The sequence below is a fragment of the Dromiciops gliroides genome, chromosome 4 (genome assembly GCF_019393635.1).
Source record: "Dromiciops gliroides isolate mDroGli1 chromosome 4, mDroGli1.pri, whole genome shotgun sequence".
Taxonomy (NCBI): domain Eukaryota; kingdom Metazoa; phylum Chordata; class Mammalia; order Microbiotheria; family Microbiotheriidae; genus Dromiciops; species Dromiciops gliroides.
In genome coordinates this window covers 399651981-399671132 of record NC_057864.1, presented here as the reverse complement: position 1 = coordinate 399671132, position 19152 = coordinate 399651981, and the positions used below count along the sequence as shown (strand labels likewise).

At 38.9% G+C, this 19152-nt stretch overlaps 1 protein-coding gene across 5 annotated transcripts in view; it reads right to left on the bottom strand.

The window, feature by feature from the left end:
* The window catches only part of SNX9 (sorting nexin 9), a 136444-nt gene that overhangs the window by 38428 nt on the left and 78864 nt on the right, over positions 1-19152 (bottom strand). For 3 of the 5 annotated variants that reach the window (XM_043962894.1, XM_043962892.1, XM_043962895.1), the window contains 3 exons: positions 10385-10550; positions 6735-6891; positions 108-192 (listed from right to left, as the gene is read on the bottom strand). In XM_043962894.1, the coding sequence (XP_043818829.1) occupies positions 108-192; positions 6735-6891; positions 10385-10550 (408 nt within the window). The remainder of the gene's footprint in view (positions 1-107; positions 193-6734; positions 6892-10384; positions 10551-19152) is intronic. The other 2 variants (XM_043962893.1, XM_043962896.1) reach the window with 1 other exon arrangement.

Genomic DNA, 19152 nt, shown 5'->3' with positions numbered 1-19152 from the left:
TGTCAGTTTTTTGGGGCATGTATATCTTAAAACATTCACAAAGGAAAGTACTAAAGTTATCATTAAAACAGCTTATTTAGGAAGAAAAAAAATAAGCAAAAACTTACAATGATGGAAATTTTCTCTTTGGGTTTTGCTAGCTGCTTTGACAATAAGTACTGCTCCATTCCAGGTTTTGCAAATCCAGGAAATCTAATTACAGAAATAAATGCTTGTGTTTAAAAAAAATTAATTAAAATTGTTTAAATAATTGCTACTGCTATAGAGATCAGTTTTGGTTAAGCATATTAATATAATATATATCAGTAAAGAATTGACGGAGTGGCATTTAGCAGAGAAAAGTTCCAAAAGACCCATGCTGTCTCTCAGAGAGACAGCTTTGTGGTCTCAAGGAGAGTTCAGAAGACCTACAAAACTTACCCCATTTGGAGAGCGAGTCCAGGAGCGGGGGTGGGGGTGGGGTCATGGGGAGAGAGATCAAGAGAGCCCAGTGCCAGCCAAGAGTGAGTTCCTGGCATGTCTAATGGTTTTATCCTCTTCTGATAGAGGCAGGTCATTATACATTGATCAAAGCTAATTGGTTAGTATCATTTAATTCCATTGGTTGACATGACTTGAGGGTGGTCTAAATTAAAATGAACTTAATGGAAGACCCTCACTCAAGTTCCTTAAGACAAAGTCCATTATCTATTTGATCCCATCAATTTCCATTTCTTTTGTTTCCTTAAGTTTGACCCAAATAAGATCAATGAGAACAGTTCTGGAGTGGGGGTGGGGGGGAAAGGAAAGGACTGGTCTCTGGGTGCCCTAAGAAATCCATTATTAATAATTATTTTCTCACATGCAATTGAGTTTAAATCCTCCCATTCCTATCTGCTTTTTTAGAAACAATTTTCACCTTGTTTTGGCTTTCAGATGCATGTACTAGAAACAGAAGTAAGTGAAACCTAGTCTAATCAGATTGCTCAATGGCCAATTAGTCATTTAATCAAGCTTTAGCAACTAAGAAAATAGTTTTTGTTCCATAGGGTACTATATTTATAGGAACATTGTTTATCTTAAATCTATAAAATTCTACCATCTAATAAAGGGTTATCGGACAACTTGGAAAATTTCATTCAGGTTACATGAGGAAATATCTAGAAGCCTGAGGTGGCCCACAAATTGAAGTGTGATTAATAGGAAATGAGACTGATTAATTTATTTAAACCAGCATTCATGGATTTACGAATTTCAATGACTGTTCTTAAAATTGTCATTTAGGGACAGGGTAGGGGTATATAATTAAATTAATCCAAAGATAATGCCATTACTCAAAACATCTTTGGAAAGCCTCTTTGGGAACTGCCCTATTCAGAACCAGTTGCAGAAGAAAATCAGTCTTCTCACCTCATAATTTCATCTTTGACCAAAACAGTATCATTTAGTTCAATTACCTACCTTACTGACCAACTCTGCCTCTAAGTGACACTTGGCTTCTTTCAAAAATCAAAATTACCTTTGGTAGTTTTGCCTCCATTGAGGATATTCAACAGAAAGTATAGGCTTGAAAAGCTATTCCAAGGGTGTTTTCAGCAATTTTAACAGCCATGACACAAATATGTAATCTTCCAAAGGTGACTATTAAGAAGGTGATGCCATTTATTTGGGTGTTTAGGTTTTGGTGGGTTTTTTGGGGAGGGGAGGGAAGGGGAGAGGAGAGAGGGGGTAGTAATTTTCCAAGTAAGTCATATTATAGAGTAGGTGTCATCTCCATAAAAGCATGCTAACCTGGAACGTTCTTATTACAATGGCCATGTTTAAGATGGAAAAAAATCTGCCTTTTAGCAATACAGGCATCTTTGATTCTTTGACCAAAATAATACAATTCAGCGCAATCACCACCAGCCCCAAGACATTCACATGAACAAGGTCCCTTTCCCTTTATTGTAATTGCTTTGGCAGTGCCTGGAAAGCTTTGCAATCACTTTCCTAGCCTGCAACACATTCTTTGCAATATTTTGTTAGATCTTTGAGAGCAGGGTCCTTGTCTACTACTTATTCTGTATCCTCACCAACCAACTACTGGGATATAATATGTATTCAAATACTCGGATCAACCGAAATGCCATTTTATGGCTTCACCAAAAATCATCAAGTTCTATTCTTAGAAGTAGTAGCTATGTTTAGAAAACTGTGACATTTTCCTAAAATGAGCTCAACTTTATGCTAATCTGTACCAATCAGTACAGATGCAACAGCAAGTTGGTTCAAATCTGGAAAGCAAATGTTAATACAGAGTTAAAATGTTTAGTGTTAAACAATATTAAGTATAGACACTGCTCATTGGTAGTACATTAATAGATCAAAAATTGATTTATATAATATCAGATGGTTTAAAACTTTCTTAACTCTCTAAAAAAGGGGTCAGTTCTCAAGTTGTGGTATATGAATACAATGGAATACTATTGTGCTGTAAGAAATGATGAGCAGGAAGAGTTCAGAGAAACCTGGAGGGTCTTACGTGAGCTGATGATGAGTGAGATGAGCAGAACCAGAAGAACATTGTACACAGTATCATCAACATTGAGTGTTGACCTACTGTGATGGACTATATTCTTCTCACCAATGCAATGGTACAGAAGAGTTCCAGGGAACTCATGATAGAAGAGGATCTCCAAATCCAAGAAAAAAAAAGAAAGAAAGAACTGTGGAGTATAGATGCTGATTGAACCATATTATTTCTTTTGTTTTGGGTGCTGTTGTTTTTTTTTTCTATTTTGAGGTTTTGCATCACTGCTCTGATTCTTTCTCTTGTAACAGGATTAATGCAGAAATAGGATTAATGTTATTATGTGTATATATATGTGTGTGTATATATATATCTATATGTATATGTATAGATATATATATAGATATAACCTATATCAGATTACCTGCTGTCTAGGGGAGGGGGGAGGGAGAAAAATCTGAAATTGTAAAGCATGTATAAACAAAAGTTGAGAACTATCTTTACATGTAACGGAAAAAATAAAATATCTCAAAAAAAAAAAAAAAAAAAAAGGGGTCAGTTCTAAGTCCAAGGATTAAGGTTACAACTGAGAACCAGGAGTAAAGGTTTACTTTGGAAAGGACCTGGAAGATGCATTGATGTACTGGGCTGTATCCTCTCTAGCCTAAAGTCAAATCTCAAGCTGGGAAAAAGAACCTGCATGCCTGGGGGACTTGCAAATTAGTTTTAATATTTCCTTTGCCCCTAAGTATACATTAGCTCTAACAAGTTCCTAGAGAGTTCTGCTTATTCTTCTTCCCTGTCTTCAGTCCAAACCTATAACCTGAATTAGCCATCAATGTACAAGGCCCCTCTACATACAGAACTGGGATGCTTTTCCTTCAACTCTTTATGGCCCACACCCAAAGAGCTCCACCAAATTCACATACTACCAGGGCTAACTGCTGGTCACTGGTATGCTAAGTGAGATTGGTTTTCCCCCAGGGAGTACTAGGTTATCATGTTAACTTAATAAATTAAAATATTAAGTTACAGAAGAAGAGTTCTCAGAGCCAAAAAGAATTTTAGAGCTAGAAGAGACTTCAGATATCACAGAGTTCAACACTCTAATTTTACAAATGAGGAAACTGAGCCTCACAGAGAGAGAGAGAGAGAGAGCGCTACCCAAAGTCACTGCTATTCCCCAAATTCAGATCTTTTTAGCGCCTTCATTAAGTTGCTTTTTGTAATTACAAGTTCTTAACTCTTTTTTATCCTGGTATCTTTCCCTCTTTTCCAGTTACTTTAATTTTAAAGAAACTACATAACCTTGAAGTATTTTAATGACTAGCAAGTTAGTAGTTCATCCAACTTCAAACACAGCTACTTGGGGAATACTATAGTACTTTTTTCTGCCTTCTGAGCAACTAGTAAAACCTTTACTTTGGTGAGGGACGGCTTTTATTTTCCTTTTATACGATGCATTTCTTTTTTCTTTTTTTTGGTGGGGCAATGAGCGTTAAGTGACTTGCCCCAGGTCACACAGCTAGTAAGTGTCGAGTGTCTGAGGCTAGATTTGAACTCAGGTTCTCCTGAATCCAAGGCTAGTGCTTTATCCACTGCACCACCTAGCTGCCTCAGACTGCATTTCTCTACTAAAAATAACAGCACTTTTAAATCTGCAAAGCACTTTTATATGTGTTATCACATATGATCTTTATACCAACTCTGTGAGAGGTTCTATTGTTCTCACCATTTTACAGATGAAGAAACTGAGGCTTATAGAGGTTAAGTGACTTGCCCAGGGTCACACAGCAGTTAGTAAGTGTCTGAGGCAGGATTTGAACTGGTGTCTTCCAGTCTCTGATTTCAGCACTCTTTCCACTACACTACACTAGCTGCCTCCTAATAATTCACAAAAGAAATAAAATTAATGCCAGTTTTAATAGAGAATCACTACAAATGAAGGCTTTCAAACTATTGGAAAATTTAAACTTTTCTTTTTCCACATGTAAAAATTCACTTAGGATCAGAAAAACATCACATATTACTGCCTCTTTCCATTGACAAAATTAAATTTTAACCCTAATCTTTAGTAGTCTTTTAAGACATATTTAAACTTGCTGGGACTTTAAATAGTCCTTATTTTCAGCTTAATATGCCAAAAAAAAAAAAAAAAGCCAGACTATCAATAATAACATTTCAATAAAAATTATTGACTATATCTACTACTTTTAAAATGCATTTTCAGAACAAGTTGTCCCCGAATGGCTATATATATATATGTGATGAAACAACGTCACAAATGGAAGAGGACAATTGTTTTTTAAAGTATGGCACTGGTCTACCTTTCCAGGCTTATTACATGTTTATTCCCTTCCCATGAATTTTACATTGCAGTTCAACTGGCTGTTTCCTTTATGCACCATCCTATTTCTTGTCTCCATTCCTTTGCCCAGGCTGTATCTCTAATGCCCGCAATGTTCTCAGAGAAGGTTCTACTTCCCATACAAGACCTTCTCTGATTCTCTTATTTGCCAGAACTTCCTCCTCCCCAAAATGACTTTGTACATTTTTTGGTATTTATTTAATCTGTGTGCATATTCTGACTTGAGGGTAGAGACTGTTTCACTTTGGTCTGGTTCAGAACAGGAGCTTAAGAAATGCTTTTTGGAATTTAATTATGTAATAAAAATATGCCAATTTAAACAACAAGGTAACAAACAGGCTGAAGTCTAAATAAGAGTCACTAAATTTCTGTGTTTTATTTGTTTTGTTGTTCAGTTAGTTTTAAGTTGTGTCCAACTCTGTGACCCCATTTGTAGTTTTCTTGGCAAAGATACCGAATTGGTTTGCCAGGAAACCGAGGCAGAGGGCTAGGCCCAGGGTCACATGGCTAGCAAGTGTCTGAGGTCAGATTTGAACTCAAGAAGATGGGTCTTTCTGACTCCAGGCGTGGTACTCTATTCATTATGCCACCCAATCTCTCCAGGTTTTATTTATTAACAACACAATATATTGTGCTGTTTTTAATGATTTTCAGACATAGGATGACTTTATGACATCTGCAATGAAAAATGGACTGTGAATACTAAGATGAAAATGAATGGAAAATCAATGAGGTTTTTGTAAATATCAGTTACAAAGTTGTTCATCAGAGAAATAAAGTTTGCTACATCTCAAAATAGTCATAAATTATATTTCTCCTAAGCCATAGTGCTGCTACAATATAGTATAGAATGTTTCTTACCATAAAATCCTACTATGATAAAAATGCACTATGTTACCACATCTTCCCACTAAGGAATGGTTCTCAAAATAATTTTATTTAAAAAGTAAACTACCAGGTAAAAAGGTTAATTATACAGCAACAACAAAAGAAAGCAGTAACTTTTGATGGTTGTTTACCTTCAAAAGTATCAGTAGAATGGAAGAAAACTAATTAAGCTTGATGTAGTTTTTTTTTCATTTGACATCATGAGGAACTTAGTATTTAATGAGTTTCTTGCAATAATATCTCTGAAAATTCTAGTGATTCAGATGACAGGATTATAGAATAGGATAGGATTTAGAGCTTAAAGGAACCTCAGAAGTCATAACTCTGTCACTGTACCAAGAAAGGAACTCAAGTTCATAGACATTAAATGACTTGCTCTGGGTTACTGCACTAGTGTCTGAAGGAGGATTTGAACTCAGATCATCCTGACTCCAAACCCAGCACTCTATACATTAAGGTAGGCTGCCTCTCTAATGTCATTCAGTTCAATATAAAGAGACTGTTGAAGAAATGATCTTCCTTACAAAATAAAAGCTGGTATACTGTGAGTGGTGTTAAGGGCTAAAATTCTAGCTAAACTGTCTAAAATATCTAATGAGTGGTCGCCAATAAATTATAAGCTTTAGCAAGAGTTAGACTTTTAAGCATTTATTAAGGAGAATAAGAATTTGGTAAAGAGAGAGAAAGGCCTAGATTCCTATCTATTAAAGGGAGAGCACATTTCTAGCTCCCTTCTCCGCCAGCGTCCTCAGGAAAGAGACCCAGAGTCAGCGCCAGTCTCTTCCTTCCTCCTCCCACTAGCCCGCGTCACTTCCTGACACCAAAGAAAAGACTCCTGGTCTTGCCCTCAAAGACCTTCGCTTCATGGGCAGAACTCTTCTACAGTAAGTCTCCAGCAGTTGGCGTCATTCCAATCGTTACAGTGGTTAAAAACTTTCAAGTTGATATTCAAGACTAAAAGAGCCAAGATTTTTTTTTTGACTTTACTTGTTAAGTGGAATCTTCATAGAAGCGCCACCAACTCGAGCATTGCCTCGATGACCCCCTCCGCCATCTGTAGACTCTACATCCTTAAAATAAGTAGGAGGTGATGACTTAGAGTCATCCCAGTCTTCATCCCAGTCATCCTCATCCCCGGCAGCTGCTGTGGACAGAAGAGAAAGAAAAGAGATCATCCTCCTCCTGGTGTCCACAGGCAATCAAGAAGATGGAGTAGAAGGATGGTGAATACAGAGTCACATTATCAGGTACCAAGAGTCCTTTCACCCTCATCAAACAGCATGACCTGGCAGGGAAGATCTGAGGCAAAACTGTGAAACGGGAAGCTTGTCTCCCATGTTCCTTCCATCCTCTTCTCCCACAATATTCTATTATCCATTTCCATAGGAAATTGGAGAAGTATCTGCACGGCTAATTTTTGTTGAGGTATTAAGACATTATGGGCTTTAAAAGATGTTCAAGAACTCAAGGGGGAGGAGAGGCTATCTCAAATATAAGGAACCTGATGTATGGAGGTACCCATTTGGCTGAAGTAAAGGACATGTGGAAGGAGACAGTATGAGACAAAAGCTTGAAAAGTAAGATAGTGCTGGGTGTGGATGAAAGCCTATGATTCCTGTTGCTGGGAGAGGCTGAGGCTGGAGGATCACTTGAACTCCAGAGCTCTGAGTGATAGTAGGGCTAAAGCCAACTGGGTACTTGAATTAAGTCATGCCCTAATATAGTGAGACTTGGGGAGCAAAGGGTCATCAGGTTGACCAAAGAGAGGCATCAGACCCAGTTTTGAAAAACCAAGGTCCATGACTACACATGTGTAACATACTGAATTGCTTGCCTTCTTAAGGGGATTTTGGGGGTGGGTGGGGAGTGAGAAAGGAAGAGAATTTGTAACACAAAGTTTTAAAAATGGATGTTAAAAATTGCTTTTACATGTAATTGGGGGAAAATAAAATTATAACTCAACTGGGAAAAAAAAAGCTTCTGTGCCAATCAGGAGTGTGAATGGGCTTGGAATGAATGGCTGCTCTACTTCCAGCCTGGGGAGAGGAAGAGGGAGAAGGGGGATAATATTAGCTGGTGGAATGCCTTCATGCCACGTTGTGGGACTGCGAGGAACAGACTGGAGCAGGGGAGAAGGTAGAGGGAGGAAAACATGTGAGGGGGCTATAGCCCAGACAGGTGGTAATGGAGGCCTATACTAACATGCTAATGGTGGGAACTAAGAGGAGGGGATGGATTTGAGAGATTACTGAGGAAGATGCTAACAGGATTTCACTGGATATGAGAGATGAAGAAGAAACAAAGTAAAGATGAACACCAAGGTGTTCTGAACAAAGGAAGACAGGGTTTTAGTTGACTATAAGCTTGGTAATGAGCCAATATGTAATATGGTTTTCAGAGAGACTAATGATGATGATGTTGCTGCCTTTTATATAATGTTTTAAGGTTTACAAGGTGCTTTGTGTACATCATGTCATTTAATCTTTCCCACAGCCCTGTCAGGTAGCTATTACAGGTTTTATTATCCTCATGAGGAAATGATCTGAGATATGTAGCCATGGTAACATGGTAAGTACCTGAGATGGGACTTGAACCGAGGCCTTACCTGAGCCCAAATCTTGTGTTCTTTCCACTGTACCACAAAGTTCAATATAATCTTGTTTTTGTAGGGCAGTGGGGGTTAAGTGACTTGCCCAGGGTCACATAGCTAGTAAGTGGCAAGTTTCTCAGGCTGGATTTGAACTCAGGTCCTCCTGAATCTAGGGCCAATGCTCAATTCCACTGCGCCACCTAGCTGCCCCCAAAGTTCAATATAATTTTATGCTCCATCATTAGAAGTACAATAGTCACAATTAGGAAGGTTGGACCCAGAAGAGGTTGGACCACACCTACTTTGTTCAATTCTGGGTACCAGAATATAAAAGACATTGACAAAAAAACAAACAAAAAAACCACACAAAAACCTATTCCAGAGGAGGGTGACCAGGATGGTGGGGAGATCTGAAACTGCCATGTGATCTGAAACTACCACTGGGTGAAGAAACTTGGGATAATTAGCTTACAGAAGACAAAACTCAGAGGGACATGACAGCTATTACCAAATATCTGAAGACTAGATATCATGTGGAAGATGACAGATGTGCAGCTAGAAGAGAGCACAGAGACATCTAGTCCAACCTCCTCATTTTAGAAGCTGCTGGGCTGCTCTGCAGATAGATCATCAGATGCCTCCTAGTTGTGTGACCTTGGGCAAGTCATTTAACCTGTTTGCCTCAGTTTCCTCAACTGTAAGATGGGGATAATAACAGGACCTATATCACAGTTGTGGAGGGCTTAGCACAGTGCCTGACACATAGCAGGTTATTATATTGCTTATTCCCTTCCCCTCCCCTCATTTTACAGATGAACTGAGGCTTGGAGAGGTTATTTGCCGAAGGTCACAGAGGTGGTAAGTAGGAAAGCCCTGACTAAATTAAAGTTAGTGTTTGCACAGTATGATAGGATGACACTTACTCTATGTAACTCTAAGGGAAGCAGAAATAAGACCAGTGGAGTGGATCTTTTTGACTCAATGAAGGAAGAATTTTCTCACAAACGGGGCTGCCCCAAGTCAATGGGTTGCCTAGTGAGCTAGTGAGATCTTTCTTTCTTTTTTTTTTGTTTGTTTTTTTGCGGGGCAATGGGGGTTAAGTGACTTGCCCAGGGTCACACAGCTAGTGTCAAGTGTCTGAGGCCAGATTTGAACTCAGGTACTCCTGAATCCAGGGCCGGTGCTTTATCCACTGCGCCACCTAGCCGCCCCGAGATCTTTCTTTATCCTTGGCTGGCATGGGAGTGGAGTGCCTGAACAACCACCTGTCCATATACTGAGGAGAAGAGTACATTCCTGCCCAGGTCTGGAGGTTTTACTAAATGACTTCTCATGCTTAGATTCTCTGAGCAAATAGTGGTGCCCCTGACAGATATAGCTCCCTCCCTTTTCCCCAATTTCAATGTTGAGTCTATGCCTCTGTCCCAGCCAGTCTGTTTCTATATGGAAAGGATGGGGACTTTAGGCACTCAGCCTCACTATGCAGAAACTAAGAAATTTACAGAAGCAAAGGAAAAAGAAGAGAACAAAGAATTCTAGAAAAGGAGTTCTCAGAATCAGCCAGTAGTCTGGATTTCTTGGCACTCTCAACTACAGTATTTCTGCTTTGACTCAGAAGGCCACCTGCATGTCGTGCCCACGAAACCTATTGCATGTGCCCAGTTACAGTTCCTGAAGGGAAGTTTCTTGTCGTACAATCAGTTCTCAATTCCCTCTGCTAACCCAGGGCTTACACTGCCACAAATGTCAGTCAATAGCCAAGGAAACACTTGTAAAGACAAGCTTTTACATTTAGATTTGGGGCACAAAAAGAGCCGGCATCCTTCTCTACCATAGTCCTAGAGCCCAAAAGGGCCTCGCTGCTCCCATTTGTCTGTTTTTTGAAAAAAAAAAAAGTCAACCATCAGCATCTGGTGACAGCAGAACAAAAAATGGCTTGTTGATTCTCTCAGTAAAATAACCACGAGTGACAGTTTAATATACATAAGACTTGGCATCTAATGCGAATGACTCTGCTCCTTTAAGGCTCAGGAGAGCCTCCTCTCACCTGGTCCATGGTAAGCCTGTGGATGATCAAAGGCAGTATCCCAGTTGTTGGAAGTGTTTTTCTGTGCAGAGGCACCTTCTGGCTTGGTTCCCCAGCCTTCTGAGCTATCCCAGTTCCCAGATTTTCCAGCATTCCAGTTTGACCAAGGGTCATTAGCATTGTTGACCTGCATTGTGAAGGGCAAGGAAAGAAAAGGAATGTTCATGACTCTAAGTGGAAAACTCTTAAGGCTTTAGTGTAGCAAGTGCAGTATTAGAACACACAAAGAGGCACTAAAAAAAAAATCACAGACATTAACCTTTTTTTTTGGGGGGGGGCAGGGCAATGAGGGTTAAGTGACTTGCTAATAAGTGTCAAGTGTCCGAGGCCGTATTTGAACTCAAGTCCTCCTGAACCCAGGGCCGGTGCTTTATCCACTGTGCCACCTAGCTGCCCCCTAGATATTAACTTTTTATTTAAAAAGAGAGGGTTGCAAGAAAATGGTGGATGGAACTGATATCTAATCCACTGTTCTTTCACACACTCAGGGTCTTTTGTATTTCAATCATATAGAAATGGAGAACTAGGATCAAATGACCATTTTTAAAAGGATAAAATTTTACATCTGAATGCACAATTCAATTCTAATATTTTTATGTATTAAAAAACTCCAGCAAAACTAATGCCTGTGTTTCTCTTTTTTATATATATAAATGTACAATTTTATTATAACTTGATGACTTTGTTTCTTTTTTAAGGACAAAATTTTACATTGAATGTACAATTTTATTCTAATATTTTTAGGTAAGTATTAAAAGACCCAGCAAACCCAACTACCTTTTAACAAACTCCCTAGTGATTTTACTGTAAGTTAAATATTTTATTTTATTTTATTTTTTTAGTGAAACAATTGGGGTTAAGTGACTTGCCCAGGGTCACACAGCTAGTAAGTGTTAAGTGTCTGAGGCTGGATTTGAACTCAGGTACTCCTGATTCCAGGGCTGGTGCTCTATCCACTGCACCAGCTAGCTGCCCCTGTAAGTTAAATATTAATAATAGAAAGACCTCATCCACATGAGCTCACCAGAAGACACTTATCTGATACTAGGGTTCCAACAACCTGCTAAACATTTATCAGTAGAGTGATCAGGCTAAAGGTCTAACAACACACAGCTCATTTAGGAGTGAAAGCAGGCCATACTTAAAAAAACAAAACATCCTTATTCTGGGACACAGCCTAGGTGCCTAGGTGAGGAAGGCATTGTGTGCTCTTTCCAACTGGGTGGAATAATCCATTTAATCTGGGCAGTAAATGAGCCTAACACTCATCAGAATTGGCTCAAAGACCTCAATCTCATTAGAATTGGCTCTGGAAGGGAATAATGTACACACTCAATTGGATGAAGTAATCTCTAACCCTGCAGGAAAATAGGAGGGGAAGGGGATAAAGAGAGAGGGGCAAAAGAAGGAAGGGCAGAGTGGGGGAGGGGACAGACAGAAGCAAATCCTTTTGAAGATTGATAGGATGAAAGAAGATGGATAATAGAATAAATATCATGGGGAAGAGAATAGGATGGAAGGGAAACAGTTAACAATAGTAATCATGAAAAAGAGAAAAGGGGGAAAATTGTACAAAAAATATTTACAGCAACTCAGTTGAGAATCAAGGGAATGTCCATAAACTGAGGAATGATGGAGGAAGCTGTGCTATATGATTGTGGTAGAATGGTCTTGTGCTATAGGAAATGACAAACAGGATGATCCCAGAAAAACCTGGAAAGACTAATGAACATTGATGTATAGTGAAGTGAGCAGAGCTGGGGGGGACATTGTGCATAGTGACAGTAGTATTGCTCAATGAGCAATTGTGAATGACTTAACTACTCTCAGCAATGCAAGGATCCAAGACAATCCCAAGGGACTAATGAGGAAGTTTATTATCCACACCCCATAGAAAGAACTGATAAAAAGAACACTTGTGGATTGTACATATATAACCTGGTTGCGATCTTGTGGAGGGGGGAGGAAAGGAGAAAAAATCAGAACGCTAAATCTTATGAAAATGAATGTTGAAAAAACCAAACCAAACCAAACCCAGTCTTGTGAAGCTGAGTAAAATTCACTCTGGGAACCATCAAATGGCTCCTGGACACCAGCTGAAATCCTCTCCCCATCTCAAGGCTAAGTGTAAGTGGGACCTCCCCCCTTCCCTTGAAGATCTTGATTGTTCTTAGATGTTTCCATCCCCCTCCCCCCATGATATATCTCCTTTCTTTCCTCTTGAGAGTTCTCAAAGGACTTTGCACCTCTCCCTATAACCATATCACTTTCTCTTTTCAAAAAAAATTATTTATTTTTAGCTTATCACTTTCTATAACAATAAATAAAGGAACAAATGTTAGCAGTAGTAAAAATCAGCTATCAGTGATATCAAGGAATAATCTAGTGGGAACTTGTCCAGGCACATCTCTGGAACTAGTACAAATCTTGAAAAACAATGGGGAGAGGAGAGAATGGTCTAACAAGGATACAGACATCTTTAACAGGAGGCATATGTCTTCCAAAATGGTTCATTTTTTAATCACTTACAACCCTGTATTGTTAGTCATTTATTCAAGTGCTTATGTCATCCCAAGGGGACTAAGATCCCTGTGGAGGAGCAACCCACTTCTCTTTGTGTACCCCTTGGCTCCTAGAAAAGCTCAGCCCTTCTCTCTGTGTTGGCATTCAAACCAAGACAAATAGTTCTTGACTTGTTATTCAATTTATAGTGGTTCACACTTGTCAAGACTTTGGCAATCACATCCATGTTATTAGCTAAGGCACTTAGGGGAGGAAGTGCAGAGCTGTTCTACTTCCTGGCCCCAAGACACCATTTTCTCCTTTGCTCAGGACCCTGCAACTCCCCTCTGCCTAATTCACTCCCTTTCCCAGAGGACTTTGGCTCTTTTCCCCTTTGGTTCCTCTCCTTTTCTATATGGTCTTTTCTTTTCTTTCTTTCTTTCTTTTTTTTTTTGGTGGGGCAGTGGGGGTTAAGTGACTTGCCCAGGGTCACACAGCTAGTGTCAAGTGTCTGAGGCCAGATTTGAACTCAGGAACTCCTGAATCCAGGGCCAGTGCTTTATCCACTGCACCACCTAGCCGCCCCCTATATGGTCTTTTCCCTAGAGACCTCAAATAGCTTAATTAAATTTTATGTGATTACTCTATTGCCTTACTTGATTGATATAAACAGGATTCAAGTGTATAATTTATATTTTATCAAATGCTTGGAAGGTATCAAGGCTGGGGAATACCAAGTTCAAATCGAATCTCTGACACTGGATGACCACTGCCAAGGTATTGAACGTCTGTGAGCTTTATGCAGCACTCTGAAATTAAAGGTTTCAAGAAGGATTGGGATCTATAGTGGTCAGGATGAACCAAGGGTCATATAAATGACTAAATATAGTAGTTTCTGTCGTTCCATAAAGACACCTATGTTGGGGCAGCTAGGTGGCACAGAGGATAAAGCATGGGTCCTGGATTCAGGAGTACCTGGGTTCAAATCTGGCCTCAGGTACTTGACACTTACTAGCTGTGTGACCCTGGGCAAGTCACTTAACCCTCACTGCCCCATGCAAAAAAAAAAAAAATTAAAAAACCCACCTATGTTGAAAGGACCATAACCCTTTATGACAGTTGTATTTCTTGATTTCCATTTATAGTGCCTTTGGTCACATGAAAAGTAAGCATCCAAGGTGGACTATGAACCCAGGCTTTCTAGGACTGCCAATCATTCTTGATTATGATATTAACATCGTGGCCTAGAAGCTGGCTCTATTAATCACTATAGAAAAGTAACCCTAAATTTAGTATTACTTTGCCTTTAGAACTGTTGTTGTGTCTCCAACTCTCTGTGACCCCACTGTGGGTTTTCTTGGCAAAGATATTAGAGTTGTTTGACATTTCCTTCTCCAGGTCATTTTACAGATGAGGAAACTGAGGCAAACAGGATTAAGTGATTTGCCCAAGGTCATATAGCTATTAAGTGGCTGAGGTCAGATTTGAACTCATGAAGATGTGCTATCCAGCTGTCTTGCCTTTAACAAACCTGAAGTTAACTAATATTTTTTTTTTTGCAGGGCAATGAGGGTTAAATGACTTGCCCAGGGTCACACAGCTAGTTAAGTGTCAAGTGTCTGAGGCTGGATTTGAACTCAGGCCCTCCTGAATCCAGGGCCAGCACTTTTTCCACTGCACCACCTAGCTGCCCCCAAAGTTAACTAATATTTAAAAAAAAAATCCCACAGGATTTTTATTATGACCAGTTTGGGACTCTGAGGACAACTTATGAAACACAATTTCCCTCTTCTTAGTAGTAGATTTGGGAAGTTCAAATCCCCGCTCTGTCACTGTGTGACCTTGGACAAGTTACTCAGCCTATGTCTCACCTCATTTGTAAAATCAAAAGGTTGGACTAGATAACCTCTGAGGTTTTTTCTCATTTAAAATACTGTGTGGTGGTGGTGGTAGGGAAGAGATAGAGATGGAGGGGATGACAAGAAATTGCAAAGGTGTAAAAAAAAGGCATCAATAAATCCTTTTTTGGTTTTTGTTTTTTTGCAGGGCAATGAGGATTAAGTGACTTGCGCAGGGTCACACAGCTAGTAAATGTCAAGCATCTGAGGCTGGAGTTGAACTCAGGTCCTCCTGAATCCAGGGCCAATGCTTTATCCACTACGGCACCTAGCTGCCTCCAATAAACCTTTATTTAAAGGTAGTAATCAACCCCTCAGCCCCACCCCAAACCCATTTTCTCCTAAGAATCTAGCCAGGAAGACGATGTGAGGCTTTTAACTAAAACAAGAAATCCTAATTTGATAACTACATGGTTGACTGTTTTTGTGTGTCTACAAGCTAAGTAAAAGGTAATCAATGAGACCAAATTACCAAGAACTTCACCCAAAGGGCAATGAGCATGTGTACCCACACATATATCTGTTTAGCATAGAATGGATTGTATTTACTGTCAGAGTCTACCATCTGTATATGTAAGTGATGACTGTGTAGCCAATCTTTGTACCATTAGTAAAGATCTCATCTAAGTTTGGAGAAATCAGTTTTGTGATTATTCTTGGGAAAATGCCTTTAATAACTCATGTCTTGGCTTCTTGAACCAAAGAACTGGGGAACACATTTGAAAAGGGCTTTTCAACTAATTAGCCACTACAAAACATTCTGAAACCCTAATTGCAATATAACAACGGTAGCATTTCCATCACATTTAAAGGACAACTGGGGCTCCTTTCTTTTAACTAATTTAACATTTATAGATCGAGCTTCTCCAGCTCTATACCCAAACAGTAGCTGATTTCAAGTTTGCTGACTTCAAATTCAATTAAGGCACACTTCTATTATAATTCCCATTAACCTTTTCCTTCTGAGCATAAAAGTGGTAGATTAATATTCTTGCTACATTATCTTGAAGTGACTTTTGACTCAAAACCTTTGTTTTTATTTTTTTGAGGCCTCTTAATGAGCAATTATCTACTTTAAACCGCTCCCTTTCATAATGAGTTATTTATGAATGATCCCCAAAGTAGAAGCAAAGTGTTAGGAATGAAAACTTAATCTTCTTTCCCAAGTCTAGTTTAATAATTCACAAAACTTCCTTGGTGGTGGGGCAAGAGGTTATAAAAGAGAAAAATTCCAACATAAAAATGGTTTTCTTTATTAAATTCATTTAAAGATAATACTTTGTTTTTTATTGACATCTCCTAATTATCAACTCCACAAAATTATACTTATTACTTGGAGCACTATATTTTATAGTTAAACCCCAGACACTGAGAATTTTGTAATGAATAGCTTCTTTATGTAAGAAGTGAAGTTTTCTCTTTTGGTAGAGGATAAGGATATTTGAAATGAAAACTTGTATAGCATCTGCATCTTGTAGTTGAATAAAGATTTGTTGAATGAATGAATGAATCATTGAGTTAGTTCTGTAATCTTGGGCGAGTAATTTAACTTCTCTGGCTATTGGGCCCTTACAGTTTCCTTATTTAGACAAATGGTATTGAACTAGATGCTCTTTAAGGTCTCTTAGAGCATTAACATTTGACTCCATGAAAATTGTTATCTAGAAAGTTCTAAACTACTTTGTAGTGAAGTTTAGAAAACCCACATAAAAACTTCTTGCTAGTTTATACTTAGAGATATTAGCAAACAGCCCACTTTCGCTTCCAACTTAAAAGGAGGATGACTTATTGTACACAGAGAGCTTTCCAAGAAGATTTTGAAAAATAAAGTGTAATGAATCATTGAACATTAAGGATGTGAAGACCTTAGAGGTCATCTCTTTATCTGTAACAGGAGAGAATTGGATTAAGAGATCTAGGGAGGTTAATTAATTTGCTCAAAGTCACTTAATAGCAGAGCAGAGCCTGTAACTCAGAGGGTTTTTTAATCTAGCTCTACCATTCAGTGGACTAGAGATGTGTTCTTGAGTTCAAGTTCTGAAGGAGATGACTTCTAAACTGTTCATGCCTCTTGTCATGGTAACTTGCCTGAATTCCACTAGTAAAAACAGAGAACGTGTTTGTTATTAATCTCTGTATCCTCCATTGCACTTATTCCAGTACTTTACACAGAGTAGACTTTCAAAGATTATAAAAGGAAGAAAATGGCAAGACAAGGAATTAAAAGAGCAAGAAATGGAAGGAAGGGAAAAGAAAGCAAAAGGAAAAGAAGGAAAGGTAGGTTTGCATGGAAGTAGGGCTTCAAATAGGTTTAAAAAAAACCAAACTGGCCTTATATCAATGAAAAGTCCTAATGGATTATATTAGAAAAGAGAGGTCCTTTAATAATAAAACATTGATATTTTAACTTGGAAGAAAATGTTACAGCTGATTCAATTTCAGAGCACCCTACTTCCTAGCCCAGCAGAAACAAGCTTTCTGTCACTGAAAAACTTGTAGAATTCATTATTCAGAAACACTACTTTAGGCTAAGAAAACTCTTTTTTCATTCCTTTTTTTTTTAAAGTGAGGCAATTGGGGTTAAGTGACTTGCCCAGGGTCACACAGCTAGTAAGTGTTAAGTGTCTGAGGCCGGATTTGAACTCAGGTCCTCCTGAATCCAGGGCCGGTGCTCTATCCACTGCACCACCTAGATTCCCCATTTCATTCCCTTTTACTTCACCAGGAAAAATCCTAACTAGATATCACCTGATCTCTAGAAGTACTAACCTAATTCTACATCTTAAGAAATTTATTTTTGAGAGGTGAAAGATCCAAATCGGCCTGCAATTGAATACCCCAAGTTTTTAAGTCTCCCTTCTCTTCATGATCTTCATGAGGAAAAGTAAAAAAAATTAAAAATTAGTCTATTTTATGATTTCTGTAGTGTTAATCTTACTGGTCCCATTAGAATGGCAAAGAGACAGTTGGAGAGTTCAGAGCTGTGGGGAAGAAAGGCGTGTGTGTGTGTGTGTGTGTGTGTGTGTGTGTGTGTGTGTGTGTGTGTGTGTGTGTGTGAGAGAGAGAGAGAGAGAGAGAGAGAGAGAGAGAGAGAGAGATCATGTTACCAAAATACAGAAGGGGAATACAATTTAAAAATGATGTCTTAAAAATGCTATGCAATTTTCAAATGACATTTAACTTTTACTAGTACTCCGATTCCTTTTGCAGCAAAGAAACTAGTCTGCAAGAATAATGAGTTACATCAAGAAGTGCTAACATAAGGCATGATTCCTCCCTGTATTTCCTCTCTAGAAAGGCCCACTAGGTGACCTCCTCCCATGTCTAGGATCTTCCTGGCTGTGGCCTTGGAGCATCAAGGATATCTCTTCCCACATGGTCCAAAGGATCTCTGCCTCCACTGGTGATCTGAGAGTGTTTCCTAGTGCTTGCTACTGAAACTGTGAGGTGTGGCTATGGTGCTAATGACTAGTGCAAACAGTGATTGTCCTAGAGGTGCTTTCAGGGAAAGAGCAGGGTTAAGGGTTCTGTTATATGGAGCACTGGATGGTACAGATTTAGACATCGGGTTTTCAGTTCAAATGATTCCCATGTGAGACTGAACCTAAATAATGGGGAAAAGTTAAAATCTCTAATTCCCTGACTTAGGCAAATCTCCTTCATTTGGGTTAGGAAACTTTTTATATAGATGATGAAAAGGGTGGGTTTAGAGGATTTTTTACTTCCTCTGGACAGCCTTTTTTCAGGCCTGGGTCAGATACAGATGATAGTGAAAATAGTAATCTTTCCCCTTCCAAACAAGTCTTACATGGCAACTTTTTTGTTAACACTGTTTCATGCCAGTAATATAATGTTAACTACCCACTTAGGAAAGACAATAGGATTTTCAATCAGAGAAACTGAGTGCAAATCCTGGCTCTACTGTGATCCTAAAAAAGTCACTTATCCTCTCTGAGACTCAGTTTCCTTATACGTAAGAAGAAGAGGTTGGATGAGACAGCCGCATAGGCTCCTTTTAGCTCTCCAAGTCAATGTTTCAACGCTTGCAACCCTACCAGGTTTAAAAGTCATACTCCTTATCTTCCTCTTCCATTAAAAATTCAATCCACTTTTGCATGACCTCTAAGCATATAAAACTTGCAAGCAGTTTGTTTACAGAATGCTCATGAAAGACACTGTTCAATCATTTCAGTCGTGTCTGACTCAATTTGGGGTTTTCTTGGCAGAGATATTGAAGAGGTTTGCCATTTCCTTCTCCAGCTCATGTGATAGATGAGAAAATCGAGGCAAAAAGGGTGAAGTGACTTGCCCAGGGCCACACAGTTAGGA